This window comes from Panthera tigris, chromosome C1, assembly GCF_018350195.1.
Source record: "Panthera tigris isolate Pti1 chromosome C1, P.tigris_Pti1_mat1.1, whole genome shotgun sequence".
In the NCBI taxonomy this organism is placed as follows: domain Eukaryota; kingdom Metazoa; phylum Chordata; class Mammalia; order Carnivora; family Felidae; genus Panthera; species Panthera tigris.
Window position 1 is genome coordinate 79343480 of NC_056667.1, and position 25100 is coordinate 79368579.

Below are 25100 nucleotides of genomic sequence, written 5' to 3' on the forward strand. Positions count from 1 at the left end.
CATTTGCAGACTTGTCCTAGTGAATTTAGTAAACAAATACTTAATACTTGCTTATTATCAAAAGATCATGAATTTGTCCTTTCCCTTCCTTCTGATTGGGGTGGAAGATTCAGCCAGATGACCAGGGCTGAGGATCGAATGGTTAGGATTGACATCATTAGGGTCAAGGCTCAGCTGGCCTGGTCCTTGTGGTTGAGACTAGGGTTTCAACTGGTGTTATTAGGGAGTCGTGTGGTCAGGGCAGTGCAGTGGTGGCTGACATATTTGACATATTTGGAGCTAGGTGGCCCAATGCAGCAGCTAGCGTTGTCAGGAGGCTGGAACATAAAAAGTAAGCAAATAATACATTTAGGATTATGGGAGCCAGATTCCTCACTATGAGAGAAAGGAGTTACAAATATGGAAAGGGAAATACTAAACTCTAAACTATTGAATTAGAATTGAAGGTACTAATGTGAACTCAAGGTTTTTCAATATATATGTATATATAGATACACATATAGCATATGTCTGTTGTGTACACACATGTTATTTCTTTGATCTATCTGCCAATAGGGCTTAAAACCAATGACTCTCCAGAAGCAATGAGCACTTCTCAGGTCTTGGTTTCCATATACTATTTTCCATTTAAAGGAACCAATGTTCCTCAGGAAAAAGTACAAGATAAGCTTGGGATACCTTCATGTGCCAAAAAATAAGGAAGAGCTAAAAAAATATCAAAAGGACAGGGGAGCCTGGGTGGCTCAAGTCGGTTTAGCGTCCTACTTTGGCTCGGGCCATGATCTCACGGTTCATGAGTTTGAGCCCTGCGTCGGGATCTGTGCTGACAGTTCAGAGCCTGGAGCCTGCTTTAGATTCTGTCTCCATCTCTCTGCCCCTCCCCTGCTTATGCTTCAGCCTCTGTCTCTCAAAAATAAATAAACATTAAAAAAAAATTTTGTTTTAAATCAAAAGGACATAGAAGCAAGGTGGAATAGACTCCCATAGACCAAATCTGGAAAAAGTTCAGTATCGAAATAAATGATAGTCATATATAGGAATTTACTGAATAAAGGAGGAATACATAAGTCCACATTGATATAAATGAATAAACAATAAATGGAGAAGGGACTGCTTTTCCTCACATCAATCAAAGCATAAGCAATGATGAATTCACCATTTGGCAACCAGAAGAGTAATAATTGATTCAGGCAACAGGTGTTAATAGACTCAAACTGGTGACAATTTGATGGGAAACAGGACCTTCACAGTCTCAAAAACTCTCCTCACAAAGTTCTTTTTATTAATTTTAAAATAGACAAAACTGATAGATACTATCCTAAACCAAGTGATTGAAGTTAACATGACCAGCAATGGGACAATTTGACATTGTGTATCTCCTGGTAGGATATAATGAGAAGAATATCATTTCTGACAAAAATGTATATCCTGAGGAAAAACTGGATAAACCCAAACTGGATAAACCCATGTAGGGACATGCTACAAAGTACCTGGCTTATACTCTTCAAAAAATCAAGGTCATGAAAGAAAAGACTGAAAAACTGTTCCCAAAGGAGGTAATAAGACAGGACAACGAAATGCACCATTTGATCTTGCCTAGGGATGCTGGAGCAAAGAACATTGGGACAATCAGCACATTTGAATGTGGTCTATGGATTGGATGTCCTACATCAATGTTAATTTCCTGGTTTTGATTGTCATACTATGGTTCTGTAGGAGTGTTCTTGTTTCAAGGAAATATCATTAAAGTATTTAGGCGGGATGGGGAATCATGTCTGCAGCTTACTTTCAAAATTACATTGGATGACCCTACATTTGAATCGATAAATGGTAGGTAAATGAACACCTTTACAATATTGAGGCTTCCATTCCATGCACATCACAGAGCACTCCATTTTTTCCAAGATCTCTTTAAATGCTTCTTGATGGAGTTTAGATTGTCTCCATGAAGATCTTGTATATATTTTGTTAGATTTACTCTTAGGTATTTCAAACTTATTTTAAGAGATCTTTCCAAAAAATTGTATTGCCTGTTACTGATATGTAGGAATATAACGGACGTCTGCATATTGATTGTGAATGTAGCAACTTTGCTAAACTCCAGATGTTACTGAATTATCTACATATATAATCATATCAGCACATCAAAACAATTTCTTGCCTCTGGGAAAGAAAAACCCAGAGATTATATTGATTATAACTTATCATAAAATATACAATGGTTGCCATTGAAAGAGACTTTAATAGCTGTACAAATGCTGTAAGCAACACAATGTTAGCTGGGAGTAGTGTCGCTTTAGTATCATGTTTAAATTAATTTTAATCACTCAATGAAGGGAGGTGTGATTTCATTTGCTTCTGAGATCTCTGGACAAGTCCTTCACAGAGATCATCTCTTCTTCATCTCTACATCAAAAGAAATACATTGCCTGAAGTGCACTAAAAGTGACTTTAAATATTCATAGATGCTAATTAACTTCTCACTATGTAAAATAAGCCTATCTAAGAAAGTCTGGATCAACCCTTCACAAATGACTTCTTGCAAACTTGAATGAGATGCTTTCCACAAACCTTTCTAGTGGCGTGGCAGCTCTAAAAGGACTCCCCACTATTGCGCTTTCCCTTGACTCACATTCTTTCCATGTGTCATAAAACAATTTCCTATGAGGAATTGCTGCCATGTTACTGAGTAGAGTAGGGCACAGTGAGTACTCTAGAAACAGCAACATCTTCTGGGAGATACTTGCTTAATGTCTCAGGAAACTAGAAGCACCCACAGACTGACGGTTTAAGCTGGATGAGACGCCAGAGGGCCCTAAAGACAGAAAGGCCCAAGTGGAACTCTCACATGTGAGCTTTAACAGTAAGGGGAAACAGAGACGCCAGTTGATTCTATGACATATGTTTTGACTCTGTTGTCTCAATACATTAAAAGAAAACTGAAGGAATTTAAATGTATACTTTCTAAGTTTCAGTATGGGATGATGAGAACGTTCTGGAGATGGGATAGTGGTAACGGTTGCAGAATAATGTGAATGTAGTTAATGTTATTGTATACCTAAAAATGGTTAAAATGGCTAATTTTATGTTACACATATTTTACCACAATGAAAAAATTTTTAAGGTGCATTTTATATTGTTAAATACTACCTGATAATACTTAGCAATAACACAGTAAGAGTTCTAACCACCAAGAGTCTGATAACCAGTTTGAGACTTGACTCCAACTGTGATACCAGTGGAACCTAGAGCACATCATAATTAAGCCTCAGTTTCCTTATCTGTAAGACAGGAATAATAAAGTACTTACCTACATATTATAGGTTGCAGTGAACCTGAAATGAAATCATTTATGTAGGGATTTAGTAGAGTTCATGGCACAAAGAGAGGGCTCAATAAATGTTGGCTCTTATTTACTTTTTAGGTTTTTGAAGCAATACGATTCTTTTATATTCTGTACAATAAAGACTAACAACAAGGCTCCAGAACAAAGGAGTGAGTTACTCATTTCTCCCTAGTCTCTAATGTCATATAGAGCTATAACAGCAATGTCCCATAAATGCATTCCATGTTATATAGTAAGGGATGTATGAGCCCAAGTGTTGACCATTAAGCCAACAGTTAATAAATCTTAAAGTCTCAGGCTCTAAGAGGCAACAATTTCAGAGAAACCATGAGAACTTAATTTATACATGAGAAGCCATGTATACACACACACACACACACACACACACACACACACATTTTTTATCAACTATAACACGGTCATATAAAAGCATTTGCTACAAATATAATTCACACATAGGAAAAGAGGCTATTTTACTTTTTTAGTCCCTTTTATACCCTATTTTAGGCAAAATAATGAAACCCAGAAAATAACAGGACTGTACTAGTTCTAAAAACTGAGAATTTGATAAATGAAATACATCTGTCCAATCATCTACACCTTCTCTCAAGTTCCAAACAATGATCCTTATCGAACTATACTCTTAGAATCAACTTAAATAAATCTCTGCCTGATTTGGATGAAACATACATCGTCAATGGTTAAAAGTCCTGGTAGAAAAAGTACACAGAATTACTTAAAAGCGAAAACATTTCATACCAAAGAGTGGTTTAAAAAAAAAAAAAAAAAAAAACAGACAATATGAAGAGGAAATGCATTGAATTTTAAAACATTTTTGGACCATTATATAAAATACCAAAAGGTTCAGAACTGTTGAACAAAAGTTTATGCAGAACAAAGCCAAGAGGTAAAAAAAATATTAAATGTATTAAAACCATCTAAAGCCAAATAAGGCAGAGCTGAACTATGTAATTTAGAAACAAGCTTAAGTGCACTTTCTTTGTACAATTCAATTGACTACCACATGGAAAATCTGGCAATTAACCAAAATGCAATTAAATAGAGATTTGCAAGCCTTTTGGCCATTATGTAAATATTAAAAAGTGAACTGCCAACTGAAAAATAAAAGGTTACATATATACCATACAAATGGACGAAGACACACTATAAAATTGTGTGAACAAAACAATCCTACCAAACAAAGATCTTTCAGGCACTTGCATTCAGAAATATTTCTTTTATAAATAAGCAACATAGTTTCACTTCAAAAAATAAAGCTGATTTTCCCCAATTGCACCTGTTAGTTGAGAACTATATCATATATTAGGGATGCATTTAAATGAACCATTTTATGGGAAAAATCAACTGAACTTTAAAAAACATGAGTCCACCTATTTATTCACAACTTTAAAAATACATATAATTCCAGTGAGGCACAGATGGGGCCCTATCAAAACAATCTACCATTCAATAAACATAACCAACACAGTATAATGTAATACGACGACAAATAACAAAATCCATGATTTGGCAATACTATACAAAAGGGGCCCTGTCAAAAGTTTCTTTCACAAAACATAATACCACAAAACAAAACAACAAAAAGAGAAAAGCTGAATTCTGACAACCCTACACAAACTGTGGGATTTCATCTTCAAGGTCTTCGAATTGTTGCATTCGTTTTAGCCTTGGTCTCTGACACGCTGGCGGCACATCAGGCAAGTCCCGTTCCTCAGGGCTCTCTTTAGGCTTCCTGGTGGGCTGTGTGGGGGCAGCTGGGGCATTTTCAGAGTCTGGCACTGTTCTTAGTGCGTGCCCCTGGGAGGTGGGAGTTGTGCTGGGAGGCGGTGCTGGGGAGGGTGCTGCAGGTTTCTCCTCATCCCCTTTCACACCACCCACGGGAGCACGTGGTTTATAAAACGTTGTCCAATGCTGCGGCTGCAGTGTTCTGGGCGCTCGGACAGGAGCAGGAGGACAGGAATCAGAGGACCGTCTCCCAGACACCTGTCTCACTGGCCTCACTGGTTCTGAGTATGGCTTACTGGGCTGGGCGGCACTGACTGGGTGGCCCCCAGTGATCCTGGGGCTCGTTGTCAGTCCTCTGTCCTGGAGTGCACTGGGCACAGTCACTGCAGTCTTTACAGTTAGTCCATTTTGTTCCCATTGTTGCTCCCAAGGGCTTTGCAGAGTTGACTGCTCAGAGCCATCCAATTTGGAACAACCAACAGAAGGAGTATCTTTCTTACTAACTCCTTCAAAGGTAGGATTCTTGCAAAACTTGTCGGAATTTACGGTCCCCATATTTCTGCCATTTCTCTCATTAGGAAGGCTTGCCAGAAGAAGTAGTCTATCTACAGGCAAACTTACAGGTCTCATCTTGGTCCTTGGAGCATGCCTTTCAACACTGTTTGCTTCCCTATCTGATTTCAGATTAAGTGGCTTGGAGGTTTTACAAACATCTTCCATCTTCTGTGATGCTGATTCAAGCTCTAGGTCTATAAGCAAACCCACTTTGTTGTCTAAAAAAGGAAAAGATTTATTTAAAAATCAAATTTCATGGCATGTGGTTAACAAGAGAGTGAATGATTTATAGATGAAGAGCCAATCAAAACAGCAGAAGTCTTATGTATTTTTCCAAGTTATTCTCAATTATCTATGCAGAGCTCAATCTGCTATTTTCAGTTACATTCAACCCACAGTGAGAACATATCCTATTAGATGCCTTAGATGCCCCTTCTTATCTGATCAACTAATAAATGCACTATAACATTCGTCCTGTCCCATTAAGGTTGAATTGTTCTGTTTTTGGTAAAGACAACACCATTCTCCCCATTTACTGTTTACTCCCAGGCTTACTTTCTTCTCTCTCCTACAGTCTGGACCCGTGGTCCACGTTTTCTCAAACTAGAATGCTCAGCTCCTTCAAATCTTGTCCTTTTTTGCAATGTCTCCCCCGAAAAATTCCCATTCCTGGAAAATTCCAGCCCTCTGCTCATGGCTCCTCTTTACTGCTGGAAAACATCAAACAAGTCTGTGCCTCGGCACCATTCTGGCTTTGAACTTCAGCTGCCCTGAGCACAGCAGGCAGTCCTTTCCCGTTGCTGGGCCCTCCCCCCACATCTCTTAGGCAGAGCTTTGCAGACAGGAGGCCATCAGAATCACTGGTCAGTCTTCATCTCAGCTGACCTTCCTCCTTACCTGACACCACTGACCTGTCTCCCCTGGGCTTCCAGGGCAATGCTGTCTCATGTTTCTTTCCCAGGTCCTTCCCCACATTTAAGGACCACTCTAAGGGAACTGAGCGGTTGTGGTCGGGCTATGGGCACCAACTAAAATATGTTCCTTAAGTTCTGAGGGACAAACTTATCGTGCAATGGGTAAGAGTGCATACTCTGAAGCCCACGTGCTGGGTTTAGCTCAGCTCTACCGCTTTTGCACTGGGCAAGGCAATGTCACTGTCCCTGTCTTCATCTACCAAGAAAAAGAAATCATAAAATTGTATCTATGATGATGTGTGGCCTAAATGATGTAATCATGAAAAGTGTTCACAATTTTCTGATATGTAATATGCTTTCAAAAAAAGGACATTTATGAAAACTGCTGTTCCTAATTGGGAGCCCTAGATCACAAGAGTGAAATAAGCACAGATATAAGTTCAAATACTGACTCAACAATTTATTGGGGGCATGACCTTTGACTTTATTTAACCACCCTCAGACTATTAGGCTATGAGTCAAATGGGGCTGGTACTACCTACCTTACAGCACAGAATTGTTATGAAGATCAACTCAGATATACGGAATCGAACAATAATCACAGTGCTTAGCACAGAGCAGGCAAATACTTAATGAATGTTAGCTTCCTTACCTTTTAGATCCTGTCAGATTATGATCACTGATACAGGATTACACATCAAATTTAATGTATATCACTACATTTTTAAAAACTGGAAGTTAGCTCTGGTGATATATCAAATTATAGTAACAAATGGAAGCCTTTCACCAGCTTGACAGCTAACCCCTGCAACTAAACTTATCATACAGTGAATAAATTGACTGTAGTCAAGTAAATAAAAAAAGATATACACATATTTATGCTTAATACATGAAAGGTGACAGGTAAAAGCACTTGAAAAAAGTTTTAGGAGCTTTAGGAGTCTATTTTTAATTTTAGGATTCTAGTTGACTTGGTATCAGCAGTTAGGTCAATACAATACTCTATATACTAACAGATTGTATGATAATTCATACTGTTCAACACATTTCTGCCTTGACTTTACTTGAAGGCAAAAATGAAAAAGAACTTTTTGGAAAGGGAACAAAAACGACTATGAATTCCAAGATGTCTTATTGTAAAGAATGACATTCATTCAAATGTAAGGTATAGTACAGAGCAACTTTTTAATGGCCAGTAAAGATCCATTTACTAATGAAATTTCTTTCTCTGATTTCTTTTGACTTCACTCATTTTGGCTTTTAGACATAGTTAACTGGCACAGTTTTAAGTCAGCAAACATGTATTTTACATGGTCACTCACCGGTGAGACATGCATCACATTTTTCTAATGCATTTTGCTTTCGTTCTGATTCCTCAAATGATGTAGCTGGCTCAAAACTTTTGGTTTCACTACCCACAGTATGCATATCCTGTTGACGGAGAAGAATTTTAAATGTAAGAAGTAAAACACACCTTAAAACAATTCAAAGATTTTTAACTTACTAATACAAACATTGCAAATTTCCAACACAATTCCATAAAGGTCAAAACTCACTTCCTTTGAAGAGAAAAACAGTGACTTCGTAGAATGTTCTGGGTCTCTTTCTTCTGGTGACAATAGAGGCTTTGGAAGACAGCCTTGATCAACAGGAGATGCAACACCACCTATACTACACACAACTACATCTTGTGGCTGCAGGGACCCATCGAAGATCTTCTGTGAGTAAGTAATGAGGAACTCTACCAACCGTGCTTGATTTGAGTATTCAGCAAGAGAGGAGATGGTGACAGGTGCTGTTGTGGGCCTTGGCCTAATAAGACTTGGGCCAAATATCACCCCCAAATTTTTGGAGTTCATTTTGTTTTCTTCTGCATGATCCACGACTCTGTGAAATAGAACACAGAAAGCTGTATAAGATTCGCCTATTAGATTTCCTTGATGGTAGTTTACTATGGGTTGGGAAGGGTGGAGGAAAAATGGGTGGTACAAGTCTAGAAAAAGGATATATTTATTTGATTAGATATTGACCACACAGAAAATTGGGTTTCACAGTACTGGATCAAATTTAATTAAGTAGAAAGAACTACTAAAGTTTTACCAGCAGAAAAGCAGAAGCAAAAAAACCCTAAGAGATGCTCCCATCTTAGTATATAGCACATCCTCCAGGTGTTTATGCTGGAAAGTTAAACATTGTCGATTTCTCTCTTACTGCCACAGCTAGTCTTCTGATTCTGCCTCCTAAAGATCTCTCTGCTCTACTGCCTTGTTTCAAGCTCTCTACACCTTTCACTTCTAGACTACCCAAGAAGTTCTGAACTGCAGTAGAGGACCCCCTCCAACTCATTCTCCATATGGCTGCCAGAAAGACCTAACGAGCAAATCCGAACATGTTAAATTCCTGGATCAAAATTCTTCAGTAGGTACAGAAGGAAGACAGTCAACTCATCTGGCAGGTATGTATGACTTTATCAGGCCTCTACCTAACTCACTTCAAGCTACTGCTTGCTTTGTCCTAGCCTAACTGAATTACCTATACTTCCCAAATGCAAACTTATCTCGTGTCTCTGTGTCTGTTACCTCCTACCCGGAATGCCTTTTCAGATTCTTGGTCACCAAACCACCACCCAGCTCTTCACATCTGGCTAAGGGCTACCTTCTCTGATTCACGACCTTCCAATCCCCCATGTTCCTTTGCATGCTGTGCACAGCTCCCTTAGAACAAGAACCGTGCTGCAACTGCACTTCTCTGCAGGTCTGCCCCGAGGCTGACAAGCACAACAGGTGACAGAAACCTTACATTCTCATCCTTATTTTCCCAGCGAGAGCCTGGCACATAGGAGGCAACTGAAGGAAGGATGTTAGCTGTACAATATGAATGCACTTAATACTACTGAACCATACACTTAAAAAGTGATTAAGATGGTCAATTTATGTGTATTTTGCTACAATTTTTAAAACACCAAAAAAAGCAAAACGAAAACACTGATTTCCACCCACTAATGAATGCTTGTCTTATACAAAATTCTTACCGCTTAAGATGAACTATGAGGTAATGAAGACTGTTAAAATTTGACACTGGCAGTTGTCTTAGGAGGTCCTTGCTTTTTATAAGAATTCGGTTTATTTCTATACATATACTCGGCCATTTTTTGTCCTCGGGGTTATCCTTTTTTGACTCCTGTTCTTCATTTACATGTTGGATCTCTTTTGCAAGGTCTATAAATTCTTTGTACAATCTGAATAAAATGAATGGTTCTGGGAGCTAAAGAAATAAGATTACATTAGGAATATCAATCTGTCCATTTTTCCCCCGTTAATAATTTACTGACTAGCTACTGAGTGATTTAGCATGTCTATTACGATTCACAAGATTTAAGGTTAATCCTCATTATAAATGTACACGTTTGTTACCAATGTGATCTATAAGGTGAATCTGACATCGCCAAAAATTATATCTATATTAAATATGAGTTAATTGATAATCAGTAAAACTTTTTTAAAACCTAAAGCTGCATGATGGGAATTTAAAACTCTGCTGTACCCTATACCAATTACATTCATGACTGCCCCAAAGTTAGCAAGATCTAGAGCTGTTTTATTAAAACCATATTAAAAGTCATATTAATAACATTAATTAGAAAAAGTTTATATTTTCAATTTTATTGGTATGGGGTAGACAGAGAACAAAATAATACAGGGTCCTTGTGTTTTACTTTGGCCAGACTGAAGACCAGCATAAGACAATATGGCTTACAAGAAAGACACTGTCAACGTTCTATCTAATTTTTAAGGACAACTTGAATTGCCCTAAGTGGGTTGAAGAAAAGTTCCTCTCTCAAACTATCAAGGGGCATGATCTCCCTACCGGCATAACTGATTCCAATGTTTACACTGCTCAGCAATGGAAACAGCATATCTCTGGCTAGCTGGTGTCCTACACTATCTGTGGTGAGGTTGGCACCCACCTCTCCGATCTCCCCTGCTGGAGGAGAAGCCTTGACATTAATTTTTACCCCTACTACTCTGGGATCTAAAGGTCACTTAGCCTCTTGAAGTTTCAAATTTCCCATATATAAGTAAAATGAAGACTGCTTTCTAATACTGTAAGAATTGAATAGTTTCCCCACACTAAAGTGTTGGTCCCACAGTATTCCTGAGACGGAATAGTACTGGACTCCGTTTATTTCCTCTCCCTGACTGGCTAGGAGAGATAAAGGATGATTCATTGTGAGATTAAAAGTCATTCAGAGGTACTCTGTCTCCATTTCTCAGCTGAATTCTGCAAATGTGAACATCCTGTAAAAAGAAATATAAATAGTTCTGTGGGCTAACATGACGGATCCAACATTTGTACCTAGTTTCTTTCCCTCTGCAACCCCACTAAAACACAGTTAAGCCCACAAGACTAGCAGAAAAGGAATGCAGATAAAAGCAACATTTCACCACTGAAGAGCAGATAAATAAGTAATGACAGCAGTCCTGAGAAAGGTGAAATGAGAAACAACACAATTTATAGGAGACTCAGGAACTGTCAGCACTAGGTACTCTGATCCTGGAGAACGGTGAACTATTTAAGAAGTATTAGATATCCAGATCCTTGTCTCAGCAACATGCTTCTGACCAACCTCTTCCCCAGAAGTGTGAGAATTTTTTTTCTGTGGGCAGTGTAGAAGAGAGGGCTTCTGGATGGGCAATGTCAAGCATAAACAACAGGTGGTCAACTTCTAAAAATAGGGATTTAGTGACTGTATGCATGCTGAGGCAGAGACCCTGGGGTCTTCTTACCCAAATTGGCTCACAGAGTTCTGGCACCACACCTATAGGCAGGGAAAGACCCTTCTGTGGGGTATGAAGCCAGCCTGAGAGCACAGACCTAGAGATACAGACATCAGGTGTTTCCCAAATAGCCCTTCTAGATGACACTAAAGCTCAGAATCTTTAAAGCCTTCACGTATTCAAAAACTTCCAAAGAGACTTCAATTTCCAATTCTTTCATTTCAAGTAGACAACCACAGAAGACAGACATCAAAATAAGTTTCAAAAAAACCAAATGAAGGTCTAGAACTGGCAATATTGTAATCACTAGCCACACAGGGCTACTGAGCACTGGAAATGTGGTTAAACGACATGTACTCTATATGAAAAATACACACCAGATTTCAAAGACTCAGTAACCTTTCCTTCTAATAATTTAAAAATACTGATTAGATGTTCAGATGATATTTCAGTATGTTAAGTATTAAAATTAACTTCACCTTTTTATGTGGCTCCTAGAAATTTTACTATTATATATAGGGCTCACATTATATTCCTGTTGAATAGTGCTGAAGGCTAAGCAAAGAATCCTTTTTAGAAAAAAGCTGTGAACATCTCAGATAAATAAAATATTACATTCATTAAAAAAGGATGCTGTAAAAGGAACAGACAGCCAAGTTCTTGGAAATTAAACCGTGATCTCAGAAATGAAATAGATCAAAGTAGATGTGGAAAATAAAACTGAGGAAATCTTTTTAAAAAGTGTTAAAACAAAAACAAAGCAGAGAGAAGATGAGGGAACTAGAGAACCAGTGTAAGGTGTCAGGTATACACATTTAAGTTCCAGAAAGAAAATACAGAGAAAACAGAGAGGAGGAAATGAGCAACAAAATTAGTCCCAAGAACAAAAGGCCAAGGAGGACAGAGCTTGTGGGGTGCCTGGAAGGACAGAGGAGAAGACACATGCATCAAGGCATCAAGGTTGTGAAATCTTAAAACAATGGGGAGAAAAGAAGATTTGACAAGCTTTCAAAGAGAAAACAACAGCCCTCATACAAAAAATCAGAAATGAGAAAGATTTCAGGCTTCAAGGAGAATAAAAAATGTCTCAAAAAAAAAAAAAAGTCTTCAAAATTGTGAAGGAAAAGAATTTCTAGAGTAAGATACTATAACCTTCCATACTATCCATACTCTTCCATCCCATTTAAGAAAGCAGAATAAAGACATTTACAGATAAATAAGATTTCAAGAATCTACTCTTATTCCACCTTGCTCAAGGATGGCATGACCAACACAGGAACATAAACCATGAATAGGAAGACAAGACACAGAAGACAGGTGTCCCCCTAAGAGAGGAGAAGGTGAAGGGAGATCCTAGGATGACAGATATTCACAATAATTAAAAAGGATCTAGATGCAGAACAGAACTCCAGAGATGGACATGGCCAAGACCATCACTGCTCTGCTCTCTGTGACTCTCTCTTCATTTTCACCCAAGGACAGAATGCAGCCACACTTGACCCGTATCTTTTTTGTATTTGGCTCATCATAACAATGTGCTGATTGTTTCTACAACTGCTCCATGAACTGCTGCCTGAAGCCACGAAGGCCGATTATTACTTTACCCCACAGGAGTGTTTTCTTTGGATCTACTCCTAAAAGCCCCAGATTTAACAGTGAGCATAAAAAGAAAAAATACAGAGCAGCCCACCCCTGACCATATTCCTGCTAAATCTCCAGTACTCAGCTTATTTGAAAGCCCTGCAGATGCCCCAGATACACTGAACTTCACGTTCCCAGGCCCACTGGCCTCCCACATTAGCTATGTGAGAATATCAATGAAGGTAAAGTTGGATTATGGCCTTTGCTTACACAGCTAGATTTATGCTTTCCTCTCAGTTACCTAAACTCATTACCTCTCAGTCCTCAATGACACATTAACAACACACTGTGTAGGAATATACAACAGGTATTAAAACTATTAAGAAAAGAGAAGGAGGTATTAACAAGGTTAGAAAAGAGCCCAGGAGCCGAGTTGAGCACCACAACTGGAGAAGGGCACACAGGAGCCTTCTACAGGGTGATGTTCTATTTCCTTAAGTGAGGTGATGGGAAATGAATGTTTTGATTATTATTGGTCTTTAAATTATATATGTATTTTATATACTCTTTGATCTGTACAATAATTAGAGACACATCGATATAGTCTATGTCAATGAAAATATATGTGTAGTAAATGTTATCAGCAAAACACAAGTCATATTTTTTCTTTCTGTTTAGTGGTACTTTTCAAGGATGAAAACGTTACCTGTCGAAGGTATAATTTCAAGACGTCACAGATGTCATGTGAACTAAATTCTGAAATGTCTACCAAGTGCATTCCATTTTCCAAGGCTTGACACAGTTTTTCAGTTTTTATTTTGTTTCCACATACACGATAAATTCCCTTAAGAAAATGGAAAAATTGGGCACAATTCTCCTTTAGTATCAATGGTTAAATGAAGACATATAAATATATCTGATGTGTCTATTTCAATTTTTCTTAATAATTAAGGAAAAAAACCAGGGCCAAGTGAGGTATTTTCCAAATAAATCTGAATAAATTCAGTTCCTTATTAAAAATTGAGAGCACTGTTTTCCTTTAAAGTCTCACCATTAGAACAAATCATATAGGCATTTGTGTTTTTAAACTTAATTTTAAGAGTTACAATGTACCTGTAGACACAAGGCTCTATGTTCAATCTCTGAAGCACATATTTTGAGTATAAATGGGATGCCATCTGATTCCTTTTTTGCAACTTGTGTGAATTCTGCTCCAAATAAGTGTATTTTCCCTGGAAGTTTCTGATGACCACAAATGATGACTAAATTTTCCAAACACTTTCGGTGACAAACAAGGAGACACTACAAGAAAATAACAGTTAAAACATGGTTCACTCACTTTAAAGCTGTGAACAACAGAGCAAACTAGGTAGAGTGGTAACATAACAAAAACGAGTTTAAAAGGTACTGGTGTTTGAAATACACTCAATATCTGAATGAAATATAAAATTACAGAAAGTACACTATAGTTTAATTTCTTAAAAATATACCCGCAAGAGATCTCAATCAATAAAATTAGCAACAAAAAAGTATACAGAAAAGAGCATAAAGGAGCTAATGTAATTCCAGAAATGTCTTACCTCTTCACATTCAACACCTTGGAATACTACAATGCCTTCACAATCCCTACATTTTGTGGGGGACCTTAATTTTCGAAACTTGTGAGTGAGAGCTGCCTTTGACATCAATGTTTTCTTAAATGTTCCAAGGGAGTTGGGTCCTTGAAACAGAGATAAATTAGTATAAGAATTATAAAATGGCATAAAAATTATAACACATGCTACTAAGTTTTAAAAAATCTTTAGACCTGGTAATAATTCATGCATTACAAAAAGCTGTTAATTTGAGTCTGTAACATCAAAATAAACATTCAATTGATAGATCTCTTAAAGGTAAACATTTATTAAATATTTGAGCAATGGGTAAAAGTCATGACCAAACCAGTAAGATACTTCTAATATAGCATGGCATAATGTTTTCAGAATCAGTAAATCTACACTGTTATTAATATACTCTTTATAGCGCCTGGAAGGGTGTTATGGAGGTGGCATTACATTCTTAGAAAATGCCCCTATAAAAGTTTGAAAGAAAGAAAACTAGCTGTATGAGACCAGTTTGTCAGTATTATTTGCATTGAAGATAAAGCTACTCTTATTCTTTTTTTTTTTAATGTTTTTATTTATTTTTGAGACAGAGAGAGACAGAGCACGAGCAGTGGAGGGGCAGAGAGAGAGGGAGACACAGAATCCAAAGCAGGCTCCAGGCTCTGAGCTGTCAGCACAGAACCCAACGCAGGGATCGAACTCATGGACTGCGAGATCATGACCTGAGCTGAAGTCGGACGCTTAACCGAATGAGCCACCCAGGCACCCCAAGCTACTTATTCTTAATTCATTATAAAATTACAGATAATACTAGCTAGTTCTGTATCAATACCCTACCAGAGGTCAGATGTTCCATATTATCTTAATGATGCCCAAAAAGGTATATCAAGTTTTCAAATGTGCAAAACTTATTTATATGAGTCTAATTCAAGTCATTAAGGTAACTGATATCTTTTCTATCTGTCAACCTCTATAACTTTCCTTGTCCTCAAGAATGTATTTACTTTTTCTGCCTAGCTTCTTCCACTATTTCTTTTAAAGAGACTTTTTCTGAGTTTCTCATGCATTGCAACCTTTTAACAGTTCAGTCACTGTATTTGTTTTATAAAAGATCAAAATAACTAGCCTATTTTGGCATCAAATACATTTTAGAGTTATTAGTTTTGTTGCTTATTCTTTTATTTTTATTTGTAACATTTCACTAGTACATTATTAGCCCATACTTTACATAATTTGGGGGGATATATTTAAGTCATTATAATGTCTCTTAACACACAGCAAAGTAATTCTTTATACTATTTTCCTAATATCATGCAGTGCTGCTGACTCAAAGGGTTTAGTGGGTACTTGATTCACATTAAAGCAATACCAGCTTCTGAAGGGGAAGGTGGCTCTCTCTCATCTAAATCATCGGCAGAAGACATGGTTCCACTGGATGGAGTTCGTGGAAGTTTTCGATGAAAGTCTCCTAAAAGAAAATTGTGAATACAATCACCTGACCAATGTAGAATTTAAGAAATGGGTAATGACAATATTTTTGGAATAACACAATCATACTATTCTGCTCAAGAGAACAAACAGAAATAGAAAAAGCTGCTTCCATTCGCAGACTTTGGATACAGGGAATTATGATATTTATTACTAGGAACAACAGAAAATTCAACCAAACCTGACTTTTCCAAATAAATTTAAAATTGAGGAATCATACATTCCAGTAAGACCTTACTGCCAACTTCTGATAGTAAGTGTTAGAGACTGTATGCTTTACAAGGGCAAGGAATACTGGCACAATGGTAAATTGTCATTAAATACTTGTTGAATTGAGTTACAAAGAAATGTATACAGTGTAACCTAAAGCTGTCTAAAATATACAAACATCTATGATTACAGCAACACAACAGTAAGATCACATTAATGTTGCCCAGGAAGATGGGAGAATGGGAAGCAGGAATAGAGATCCCTGGCAGGGAGGTGAGAACACAGGACACAAGCCACATCAGCAAAGGACACTGTGCAGGTATCAGAGCAGCTGGACTAGGTAACGAGGTTTATCTGCTCCCTGCTGATATTACAAAGAGGGTGATATCTAAGTGGAAGATTTCACTCACCTCAAGGCCTTAACGATCTTAGGGCTGAGAGATGATTTAAACCAACATCTTTCCCTCCAAAAGATTCCCTTCAAAATATGTTTAAGAGATACGTGGTCATCTAGTTTTTGTTTTGAATGTGTTCCTACCGACTGAGAAATCATGGGGTCACATGTTCCATTCACAACGATTCCAACTGTAAAATGGTTTCCTTACATTTTTGAGCAGCAGTCTGCCCGCTTATGAAACCCAGCCTCTGGTCACACTTCTCCCTAAAGGAGCAGACAAGCCCTGTCCCTGTAATCTCTTCACACTCCAATATGTGAGGACAGCTGTCATGTCCCCAGGTTTCCTCATTCCCAGGTCAGGCATCCCTAGGTCTTTATCATTTATCTTGTGACTAGTTTACAAATTTTTGTCTTTATCACATGAAGTCTTATAGGATTCCAAATAATTTAGGGTGTGCCCTAGTTTGGGTCTTAATTTCTGGGGATAGCTACAACCATCTTGTGTTTACAAAGCTAATTAGAAATATCTAGTTAAGTATTTAGGCTCTTATCTCTGGGGTGCCACCTGAATGGAGCTAGTTTTAAAGGAAGACACAAAGTAAGCCTACAAACCCCAATGCTGCATAGAAGTTATTTCTAAATTTAAACTCAAGAGATGTATTTATATGAATAAAATTTCTGTAATATGTAGAACACTGTAAAAAATATCTTGGACTTTTGAGGTAGGCTAAATCTTATAATATATCTCCCACAGTGCCAAGGATCCTAGGGGAAGGGCCAGGAAGAATAGGACTAGAGCAGTCTTTGGTAAAAGAGTGGAGGAGAAAGAATGCCAAAGTAAGAATCTCATGGGTTTGAAGTAAAAATCTCATGGGTTCAAACGCCACCTTCTTTTCCTGCTAGTTGTATTACCTATGGCTTATCTTCGTTAAAGCCACTAAAGCAGAGTTCAGAATATCTATCCTGCCTCTCTAAGGAGCATGGAATTCCCTTTATCAAAGTACCTTTTAAGGTGCACTTACAAAAATTGAGTAACTATAGGCACAAAAAGTGGTGTTAACTATATTGTTCATCTTAGCAATTAACTACAAAGCAATCTAAAAAATACAGTTATATTCACAGAATAGTATACTATAGAAGATATGGTATGAAATAAATAGCTATTCACATCAACATGAATCTTAAAAAAAAAGATGAAAGAAGTCACACACAAAAAATAGTATATAATTCCATCTGTATAACATTCCAAAGAGGGAAAAGCTCAAGTAGATACAGGCACTAACACATTTAAAATAGCTACAGAATTATTAACAGAATTCAGGATGATGGCTTATTCTGGTGGGCAACAGGGCAAGGTTTTCAAGGAGGTGTCCACAGGGCCCTTCTCATATACTGATAATATTTTATTTCTTATAGGCTGGGTGGTGAACACATGAGGATCTGTTTATTTTTCTTTAAACTGTGCGTGTATATATACACACTCCTCTAGGACACAGTTCCTTATAAAAATAGTGTAGTTAAAATATACCCCCCAAAAGGAGTATTTCATTGAATTTTCTCTGCTAGACTTAAATACTTACATACCTGGACTTATAGATTCAGAATCCAGAGATCTAGATTCACTGCTTCCACCAGTGCTCTCAGAGTCACTAAACATCCCAAATGTCCATGACCTTATAAAAGAGGGACCTTCAAGAAAAGAATATTTAAAGTCAAACTTGGCTACAGAAGGATTTCATCAGGCAAAATACATTACAGAAATGAGACAAGTCAAATTCCTTTAGCAGTGATCAACCATTGACTTTAAGATAGTCGCAGTGTGGGGTGCCTGGGTGGCTCAGTGGGTTAAGCATCCAACTTCCTCTGAGGTGATGATCTCACAGTTCATGAGTTCGAGCCCTGGATCTGGCTCACTGCTGTCAGTGCAGAACCCGCTTTGGATCCTCTGTCTCCCTCTCTCTCTGCTTCTCCCTCACTCACACACTCTCTCTCTCAAAAATAAAGATTAAAAAAAAAAAAAAAAAAAAAAGAGCCACAGTGCTTACAACTTTGACTAAGGTCTCACAGAGTTATAATTCAAGGCCTGATTTTTAAATTTCAGAGCTGCAACTCATTTAATAATCACATTTAAATAATTTGATCTTTCATAAATTAGAGCTCCCTTTAATGTTAAATGGTACCTGTTACATCAGCACTATTGGAGCATCTGTCCTCTTCAATCTTACTAGAGGGGTCAGCAAGGCGCACTACATCTTCTAACGAGTCGCTGGGTCCATATCCAGAAGTGTGAGGACTATTTGTTAACTGCTTATTTACATTCCTAAGAAAAACCCAAATAAAATTCATCATTTAGGAGAATGACTGACTAACAGCCTATTTTATTCTATTTTTAGAAAAATCTGTTAATTTAATGAAGAGTAATTAAACTAGGTGAATATCAAGAATAAACATTATAAGGGTTCAGCTTCTTAAAGGAGATGTGAAAAAAATTTATTAATCACTTGAACTTGTTACAGCTGAAACATGGAAAAGAGGAGCAAAAGTATGGTTAATAATTCATGTCATGGTTAAACGTTTCTAGTATAACCACTGCAGAAAATGGAGGTTGTTAAATCTGTGGGCATTCAAAATTGACATGGTTTGCCACTCTCAGAGGATGTCTAAATCTCAAAGAACTGAGCCTTGTGTCAAACTGAAAAGCTTTAGTCTTACATGAGTTACATCAGGATATTAAAAAAATTCAGAAATTCTGCCGTTAGAAAAGACACCATCTTATACCAGATAGAAACTTATTTTATCTTTTGAAATAATTTCATCTATACATTAATTCTCACCCATCAACTTTTTCTTCTTCAGTTGAATTTGTGGCCTTGACAAACTCACTGTACTCCTGGCCTGGGTCATAGAGTTTGGCGCTATCACAGAGAGACTGTAAATTGCTTGCAAGGGAGGCTGCCTGTAGGTGTTGCATCTGGAAGAGGTTAACTGTTACCTATAGTCACAGAGACAAAAGGCAAAATAACTTATGCTATCCAGAATGCCTTGTAAATATACATTTATTTCAAGTGCCAGCACCAAGAAAAAGGCCACACTGGGAAGCATACAACACTGAACACCATCGTGAGCATATTATGTTTCCTGACTTTGGGCAAGGTCTAGAAAAAACAAACAAACAGATTTAATCCAACATCTAGAAGTAATCATTGCCACAAAACTGTCTTTAAACTGAAAAGTTCAAATCTTTTTTGTCCCCCAGTCTGCTCCCTGAGTCAGGAACTTAAGTCCTTTTCTTCTGGATCCTCTATGGTAGCACAGTGTCCTAAGTGCTTTGTAAAGGGGAAATGACCAAATGAACAGTAATAGAAAGTGTCATTAGCCAAAGTCATACTGTAATTCTGCACATTTTCTGGTATTGCTCACTCAAACATATACGACTTCCAACTCCATGCCCAGCTTTCATCACCTACATCAAATTTTTAGTTATTCCAGGGTACATGGATTAGAGCAAATGTTTATGACAGCTATTCAACTAGAATTTACCTTAATTTCAAATAAGGGAAAAAGTTTCTCTCATATAAATTAGTAATAAATCTAAAATAAATTTAGTTCAGTGTAATTTTCTACCCTGTATCTTTTTAAAGATAAATTTTTCTTAAATGTATTTTAAAACAAAAGAAAAAACAAAGCAAAACAAAGCAAAACAACTCTTGTTCTAATTCTTTTCACTCTTCAAAGCCCATTGATTTGCTTAGGTCTTTAATGACTGACCTGGTCATTTCTCCTTCCTCTCAGTCATGTAATTATGATCTTTATCCCATAACCTTCAACACTTCATAATTCAAGACAATTTTAGATATTCAGAAGTAATCCTTGATGTCCATGATATAACTTACAATTTTTTTTTTTTTTTAAATTTTTTTTTTTCCACGTTTTTTATTTATTTTTGGGACAGAGAGAGACAGAGCATGAACGGGGGAGGGGCAGAGAGAGAGGGAGACACAGAATCGGAAACAGGCTCCAGGCTCCGAGCCATCGGCCCAGAGCCTGACGCGGGGCTCGAACTCACGGACCGCGAGATCGTGACCTGGCTGAAGTCGGAGGCTTAACCGACTGCGCCACCCAGGCGCCCCTAACTTACAATTTTTTCTGGGATATAATGTCATTTCTGTATCTTCTCTAAGATAGTGAGAGAACCTGTCTAGCATCTTTGTATCTCAAATAATTTGTCTTTTCTTGCAATCTCTAAAAAATGGATATGTCCTAGGGTGAAAATAAAATGTTTTAAAAAACAATTTGAGAGATGGTGTTGAAAAATAAGTCACCCAAGTTCCCAAGTTCTGCTTTTGATGGAGGAGAAGAGAACATAAAGAAATATGAGAAAGTCATGGTTCTTCCTAGAAAATAATATCTATATTCAAGAACTGAATGTTGGATTTGGTATCTGTTTGGATCTGCATGTGAATAAATGCTAGTCAGAACAACTAAAATTGATCAACTAAATTGGTTCCAAAGAACTCTAGTCAATAAGAATTTTTTTTTCACAAATATATACACAGAACACCTTTATTATAACTGTCTCTATACATTACATGCTGTAGAGATTTTTGTAAGTTTGGGGATTTGTCCAAATTTGAGAGACTTTAACCTCAAAGTCTACTTCATACACTGATAGGTATTGCTCTCCAATTTTTCAGATGGGTTAATTCTCTCTTCCTAAATATATGCTACACTCTTTGAGAGCATATAACTGACTTAAATTTCTTTTATATACATAGAGGGCATTAAAAAATACATACATGCTATATACAAAATTAAGTAAACTCTTATGTACATCAAATTAAAGGAAATCATAATTGTTGGATCACCAAATAGCATCATTTTTTAAGAGGTATGTAGACAAATAAGATTATAGTTTGTGAAAGAGCTTAAAACCATGCTGTATGAAAAAAATCTGATTTGTGGGTGTTTAGTCTGAAAAAAAAAAAAAACATCCAGGAAAAGAAGATAACAATTATCTTTAAATATTTAAAGTGTTATTCTGTAGAAGAGGGAGTATATCACAGTATAGTATGACCTGAAAGGGCCACAAGAAAACATTTTTTTCACTCAGTAGAAACATTATATTAGTTTTGGAGCTGTCACACCCAGGCTAAATAATCATTCAGCAAGACAGCACGGTATTTAAGAGCACAGGTTCTGAAGTCATTCAACCAAGTTCTATCCTAGCTTTACAACTTACATGCTGGGTGACCTTGATCAAGTTATTTGTAACCTCTCTAAGCAAATGCTTCAAAAAAAAAAAAAAAGTTAACGTGCAAATGAATCATATGGGGGATTCTGTTCAAAATGCAGATTCAGATTCCAAAAGTCTGAATTGAAACCTAAAATTCTGCATTCCTCATAGGTTCCCAACGTCATGAGAATGGGACTGGACCAAGGACTGCATTTTGAGAAGAAAGGTTTTCTAAACTTTAGTTTCTTTCCCAGTGAGACGGAGCTAAAAACCAGTTATATTTACTTAATGGAATTGTGTAAGAATTAAATGAGTTAATGTAGGCCAGGAACTTAATACACTGGCAGGTGCATACTCAATTTTAGCTATCATTAGCTATTGCCTGAGGTGAAAAGGACTCTTTAAATGTAAAGGGTTGGCCTAAGTGACTCATAAGGTAATTTTGATTCCTGGGATTTTATAATTCTTTTACATCATTTTGTTAAAATTGACTCTATAAGTTAATCACATATTGATTGGAATTTGGTAAATGAATGAGATACAATTTTAAATACTCAGGAACATTTTATGGAGAGTTTCTGATTCAAATGGAATAGGCTCAATGCTCCCAGTCTCCCACCGAATTCTCAACTATCTGAAAATGCTGAAAAGTAAACAGTAGCAGGCAGATTGTAGAAAGGAACAACAGGTGTGCGTGGGTGGCTAGGTCGGTTGAGTGCCCAACTCCTGATTTCGGCTCAGGTTGTGATCTCACAGTTGTGGGATTGAGCCCGGTATCTGGCTCTGTGCTGAGCATGGAGCCTGCTCGAGATTCTCATTCTCTCCCCAACCCCCCCCCCCCGCCACCCACCTCTCTCCCTCGCTATCTCCCCCTTCTGCCCCTTTCCTGCTCATGTTATCTCTGTCTCTCTCAAAATAAAGAAATAAACATTAAGAGAAGAAAACTACTAACCAAGGTATGAGCAGTCCAGTGCTATGCTTCCTGTATTTCTGTTGCTACTTGTTTCCCAGCCAATACTGAACTCCTATTCAAAGACATGTGACTGAAAGAGTTGGGGGAAACCTTCTGGTTTCTTTTGTATGTTTGTTTTCTCTTGTCCCCCAGCCCCAAAGCAAGTTCCAAGCACAAAGACGCAGTGCTGTGGCAGTGGTCGCAGTAGCAGCTGAGCAGACATCTAAAACTTTGAGAGGAATTCTCTATGATCAAATAAACTGTGATCTGAAGAGGGAGGGGTCTGAAATACCTGTTGTTTTTTGTCTTTATCCTTTTCCTACTTGACCCTCACAGCAGCAGAGTAGGCCTACTAGGTTTCAGAGCTAGAAAACCTGGAAGGGATTCCTTAGGAGCTGTGACGTGAACCTAACTAGGTAGATCAAATGCTTGCTGAAATTTTTTAACAATAAACATTCAGTATAGGTTATAAAGTCACATAAGGTAATACTGGAAAGTGCAGGATATTATCCAAAATTACTTGTTAGAAGAACCAGGAAATCTCAATTGACAAGAGAAAAGACAATAAACAGACACTAACCCTGAGATGACTCAGGTATTGGATTATTAGATAAAGACATTAAAGCAACTATTATGACAGTTTAAATAAGTACAGGCAAACAATCTTGAAATATGGTAAGACTGAAGTCTCAGCAGAGAAATGGAAGATATTAAAAAATAAAAATTTACTACTGAAAAATATAGTATCCCAAACAAAAAAATTTACTATTTTGACTGTATAGGAAAATGGAGATAACAAAGGGAAGAGTCCATGAACTCAATGACAGATCCAATAGAACAACAATCAAGATAAAAAAGAGGGGTGCCTGGGGTGGCTAAGTTGGTTAAGCATCCAACTTTGGCTCAGGTCATGATCTCAAGGTTTGTGGGTTCGAGTCCAACATTGGGCTCTGCGCTGACAGCTTACAGCCTGGAGCCTGCTTCAAATTCTGTGTTTCCCTCTCTCTGTCCCTCCCCCACTCATGCTCTGTCTCTCTCTGTCTCTGGATAATAAATGTTAAAAAAAAGAGAAAGAAAAAAAGATTAGGAAAAAAAAAAAAAAGACCCTCCAGCCCCTTAGGATAACAAAGGTCTAAAATTTGAGTCACTGAAGTCTTAGAGGAAGAGGAGAAAGTGCTACAAAAAAAAAAATTTTTTGAAGAAACAATAGCTGACAACCTCCCAAATATTCCAAGAGTCAAACTTGTAGATGCAAAAAGTTCAGGGAACCAAAAAGAGAACAACTTCAACAAAATTCACACTCAAATGAGTGTTGTTTCAAAATGGTGAAAACCAAAGACAAAGAAAAAACCTTGCAAGCAAAAAACAAAACAACCCCCCCAAAAACATTCCATATAGAGGGAGCAATAATTCAAATGACTATGGATTTCTCAAAGTGTATAGATGTAGCATACATGTATCAACTACAACCCAAAGCAAGTAAAAGGGACTTACAGTGGGACTATGTGCTTTCTACATTCCACTTGAAGTGGTAAATATATTAGTTCTAAGTAGAAGAAAGTTTTTATAAACATGTCCCTACAGCAACCATTAAAAAAAAAATTGTATAAAGCAATATAGTCAAAAACCCAATAAATCTAAATGTGGATAACAAATTAATTAAAATGTAAATGAGCATTTTAGGTAAATTAAAATATAACTCTAGGGGCACGTGTGTGGCTCAGTCAGTTAAGTGTCTGATTTTGGCTCAGGTAATGATCTGAAGGTTCATGAGTTCAAGCCCCACATTGGGCTCTCTGATGTCAGCATGGAGCCTGCTTCAGATCCTCTGTCTCCCTCCCTTTGCCCCTCCCCTCCTTGCTCTCTCTCTCTCTCTCTCTCAAAATTAAATAAACATTTAAAAACATATATAATTGTAATACATAAATAAAAATAGATTAAATCTGTAATATAGATTAGCTGTAATTCTAAAAAATTATCAATTTATCCAATATAAGGCAACAAAATGGAAACAAAGGGAAACATTAAGGTATAAACAGAAAAAAAGAGTAGGCCTAAATTTGAACATACATTTGCATTAAATAGAATGGTCTAAATATTTCACTTAAAAGACAGATTATCAACAGATTAAAAAAAAAAAAGACTGAACTATATGTTATATAAGAAATTCACTTTAAATATAATGAAAAATACGATAAAAATAGGGAGGCAAATGATAAGAGACTCTTAAATACAGATAACGAACCAAGGGTTGCTGGAGGGGAGGTGGGTGGTGGGATGGGTTAAATGGGTGATG

General features: G+C 37.2%; 1 protein-coding gene across 4 annotated transcripts in view; it reads right to left on the reverse strand.

Annotated features, from left to right (window-relative positions):
• Nucleotides 1–4568: 4568 nt before the first annotated feature.
• Nucleotides 4569–25100, reverse strand: part of ARHGAP29 (Rho GTPase activating protein 29) — a 63412-nt gene continuing 42880 nt past the window's right edge. For all 4 annotated transcript variants that reach the window (XM_042997934.1, XM_042997933.1, XM_042997931.1 and 1 more), the window contains 11 exons: nucleotides 19454–19611; nucleotides 18800–18939; nucleotides 18204–18308; nucleotides 15894–15992; nucleotides 14501–14640; nucleotides 14034–14222; nucleotides 13627–13764; nucleotides 9593–9825; nucleotides 8118–8448; nucleotides 7884–7992; nucleotides 4569–5865 (listed from right to left, as the gene is read on the reverse strand). In XM_042997934.1, the coding sequence (XP_042853868.1) occupies nucleotides 4976–5865; nucleotides 7884–7992; nucleotides 8118–8448; nucleotides 9593–9825; nucleotides 13627–13764; nucleotides 14034–14222; nucleotides 14501–14640; nucleotides 15894–15992; nucleotides 18204–18308; nucleotides 18800–18939; nucleotides 19454–19611 (2532 nt within the window). In that variant the 3' untranslated portion in view covers nucleotides 4569–4975. The remainder of the gene's footprint in view (nucleotides 5866–7883; nucleotides 7993–8117; nucleotides 8449–9592; nucleotides 9826–13626; nucleotides 13765–14033; nucleotides 14223–14500; nucleotides 14641–15893; nucleotides 15993–18203; nucleotides 18309–18799; nucleotides 18940–19453; nucleotides 19612–25100) is intronic.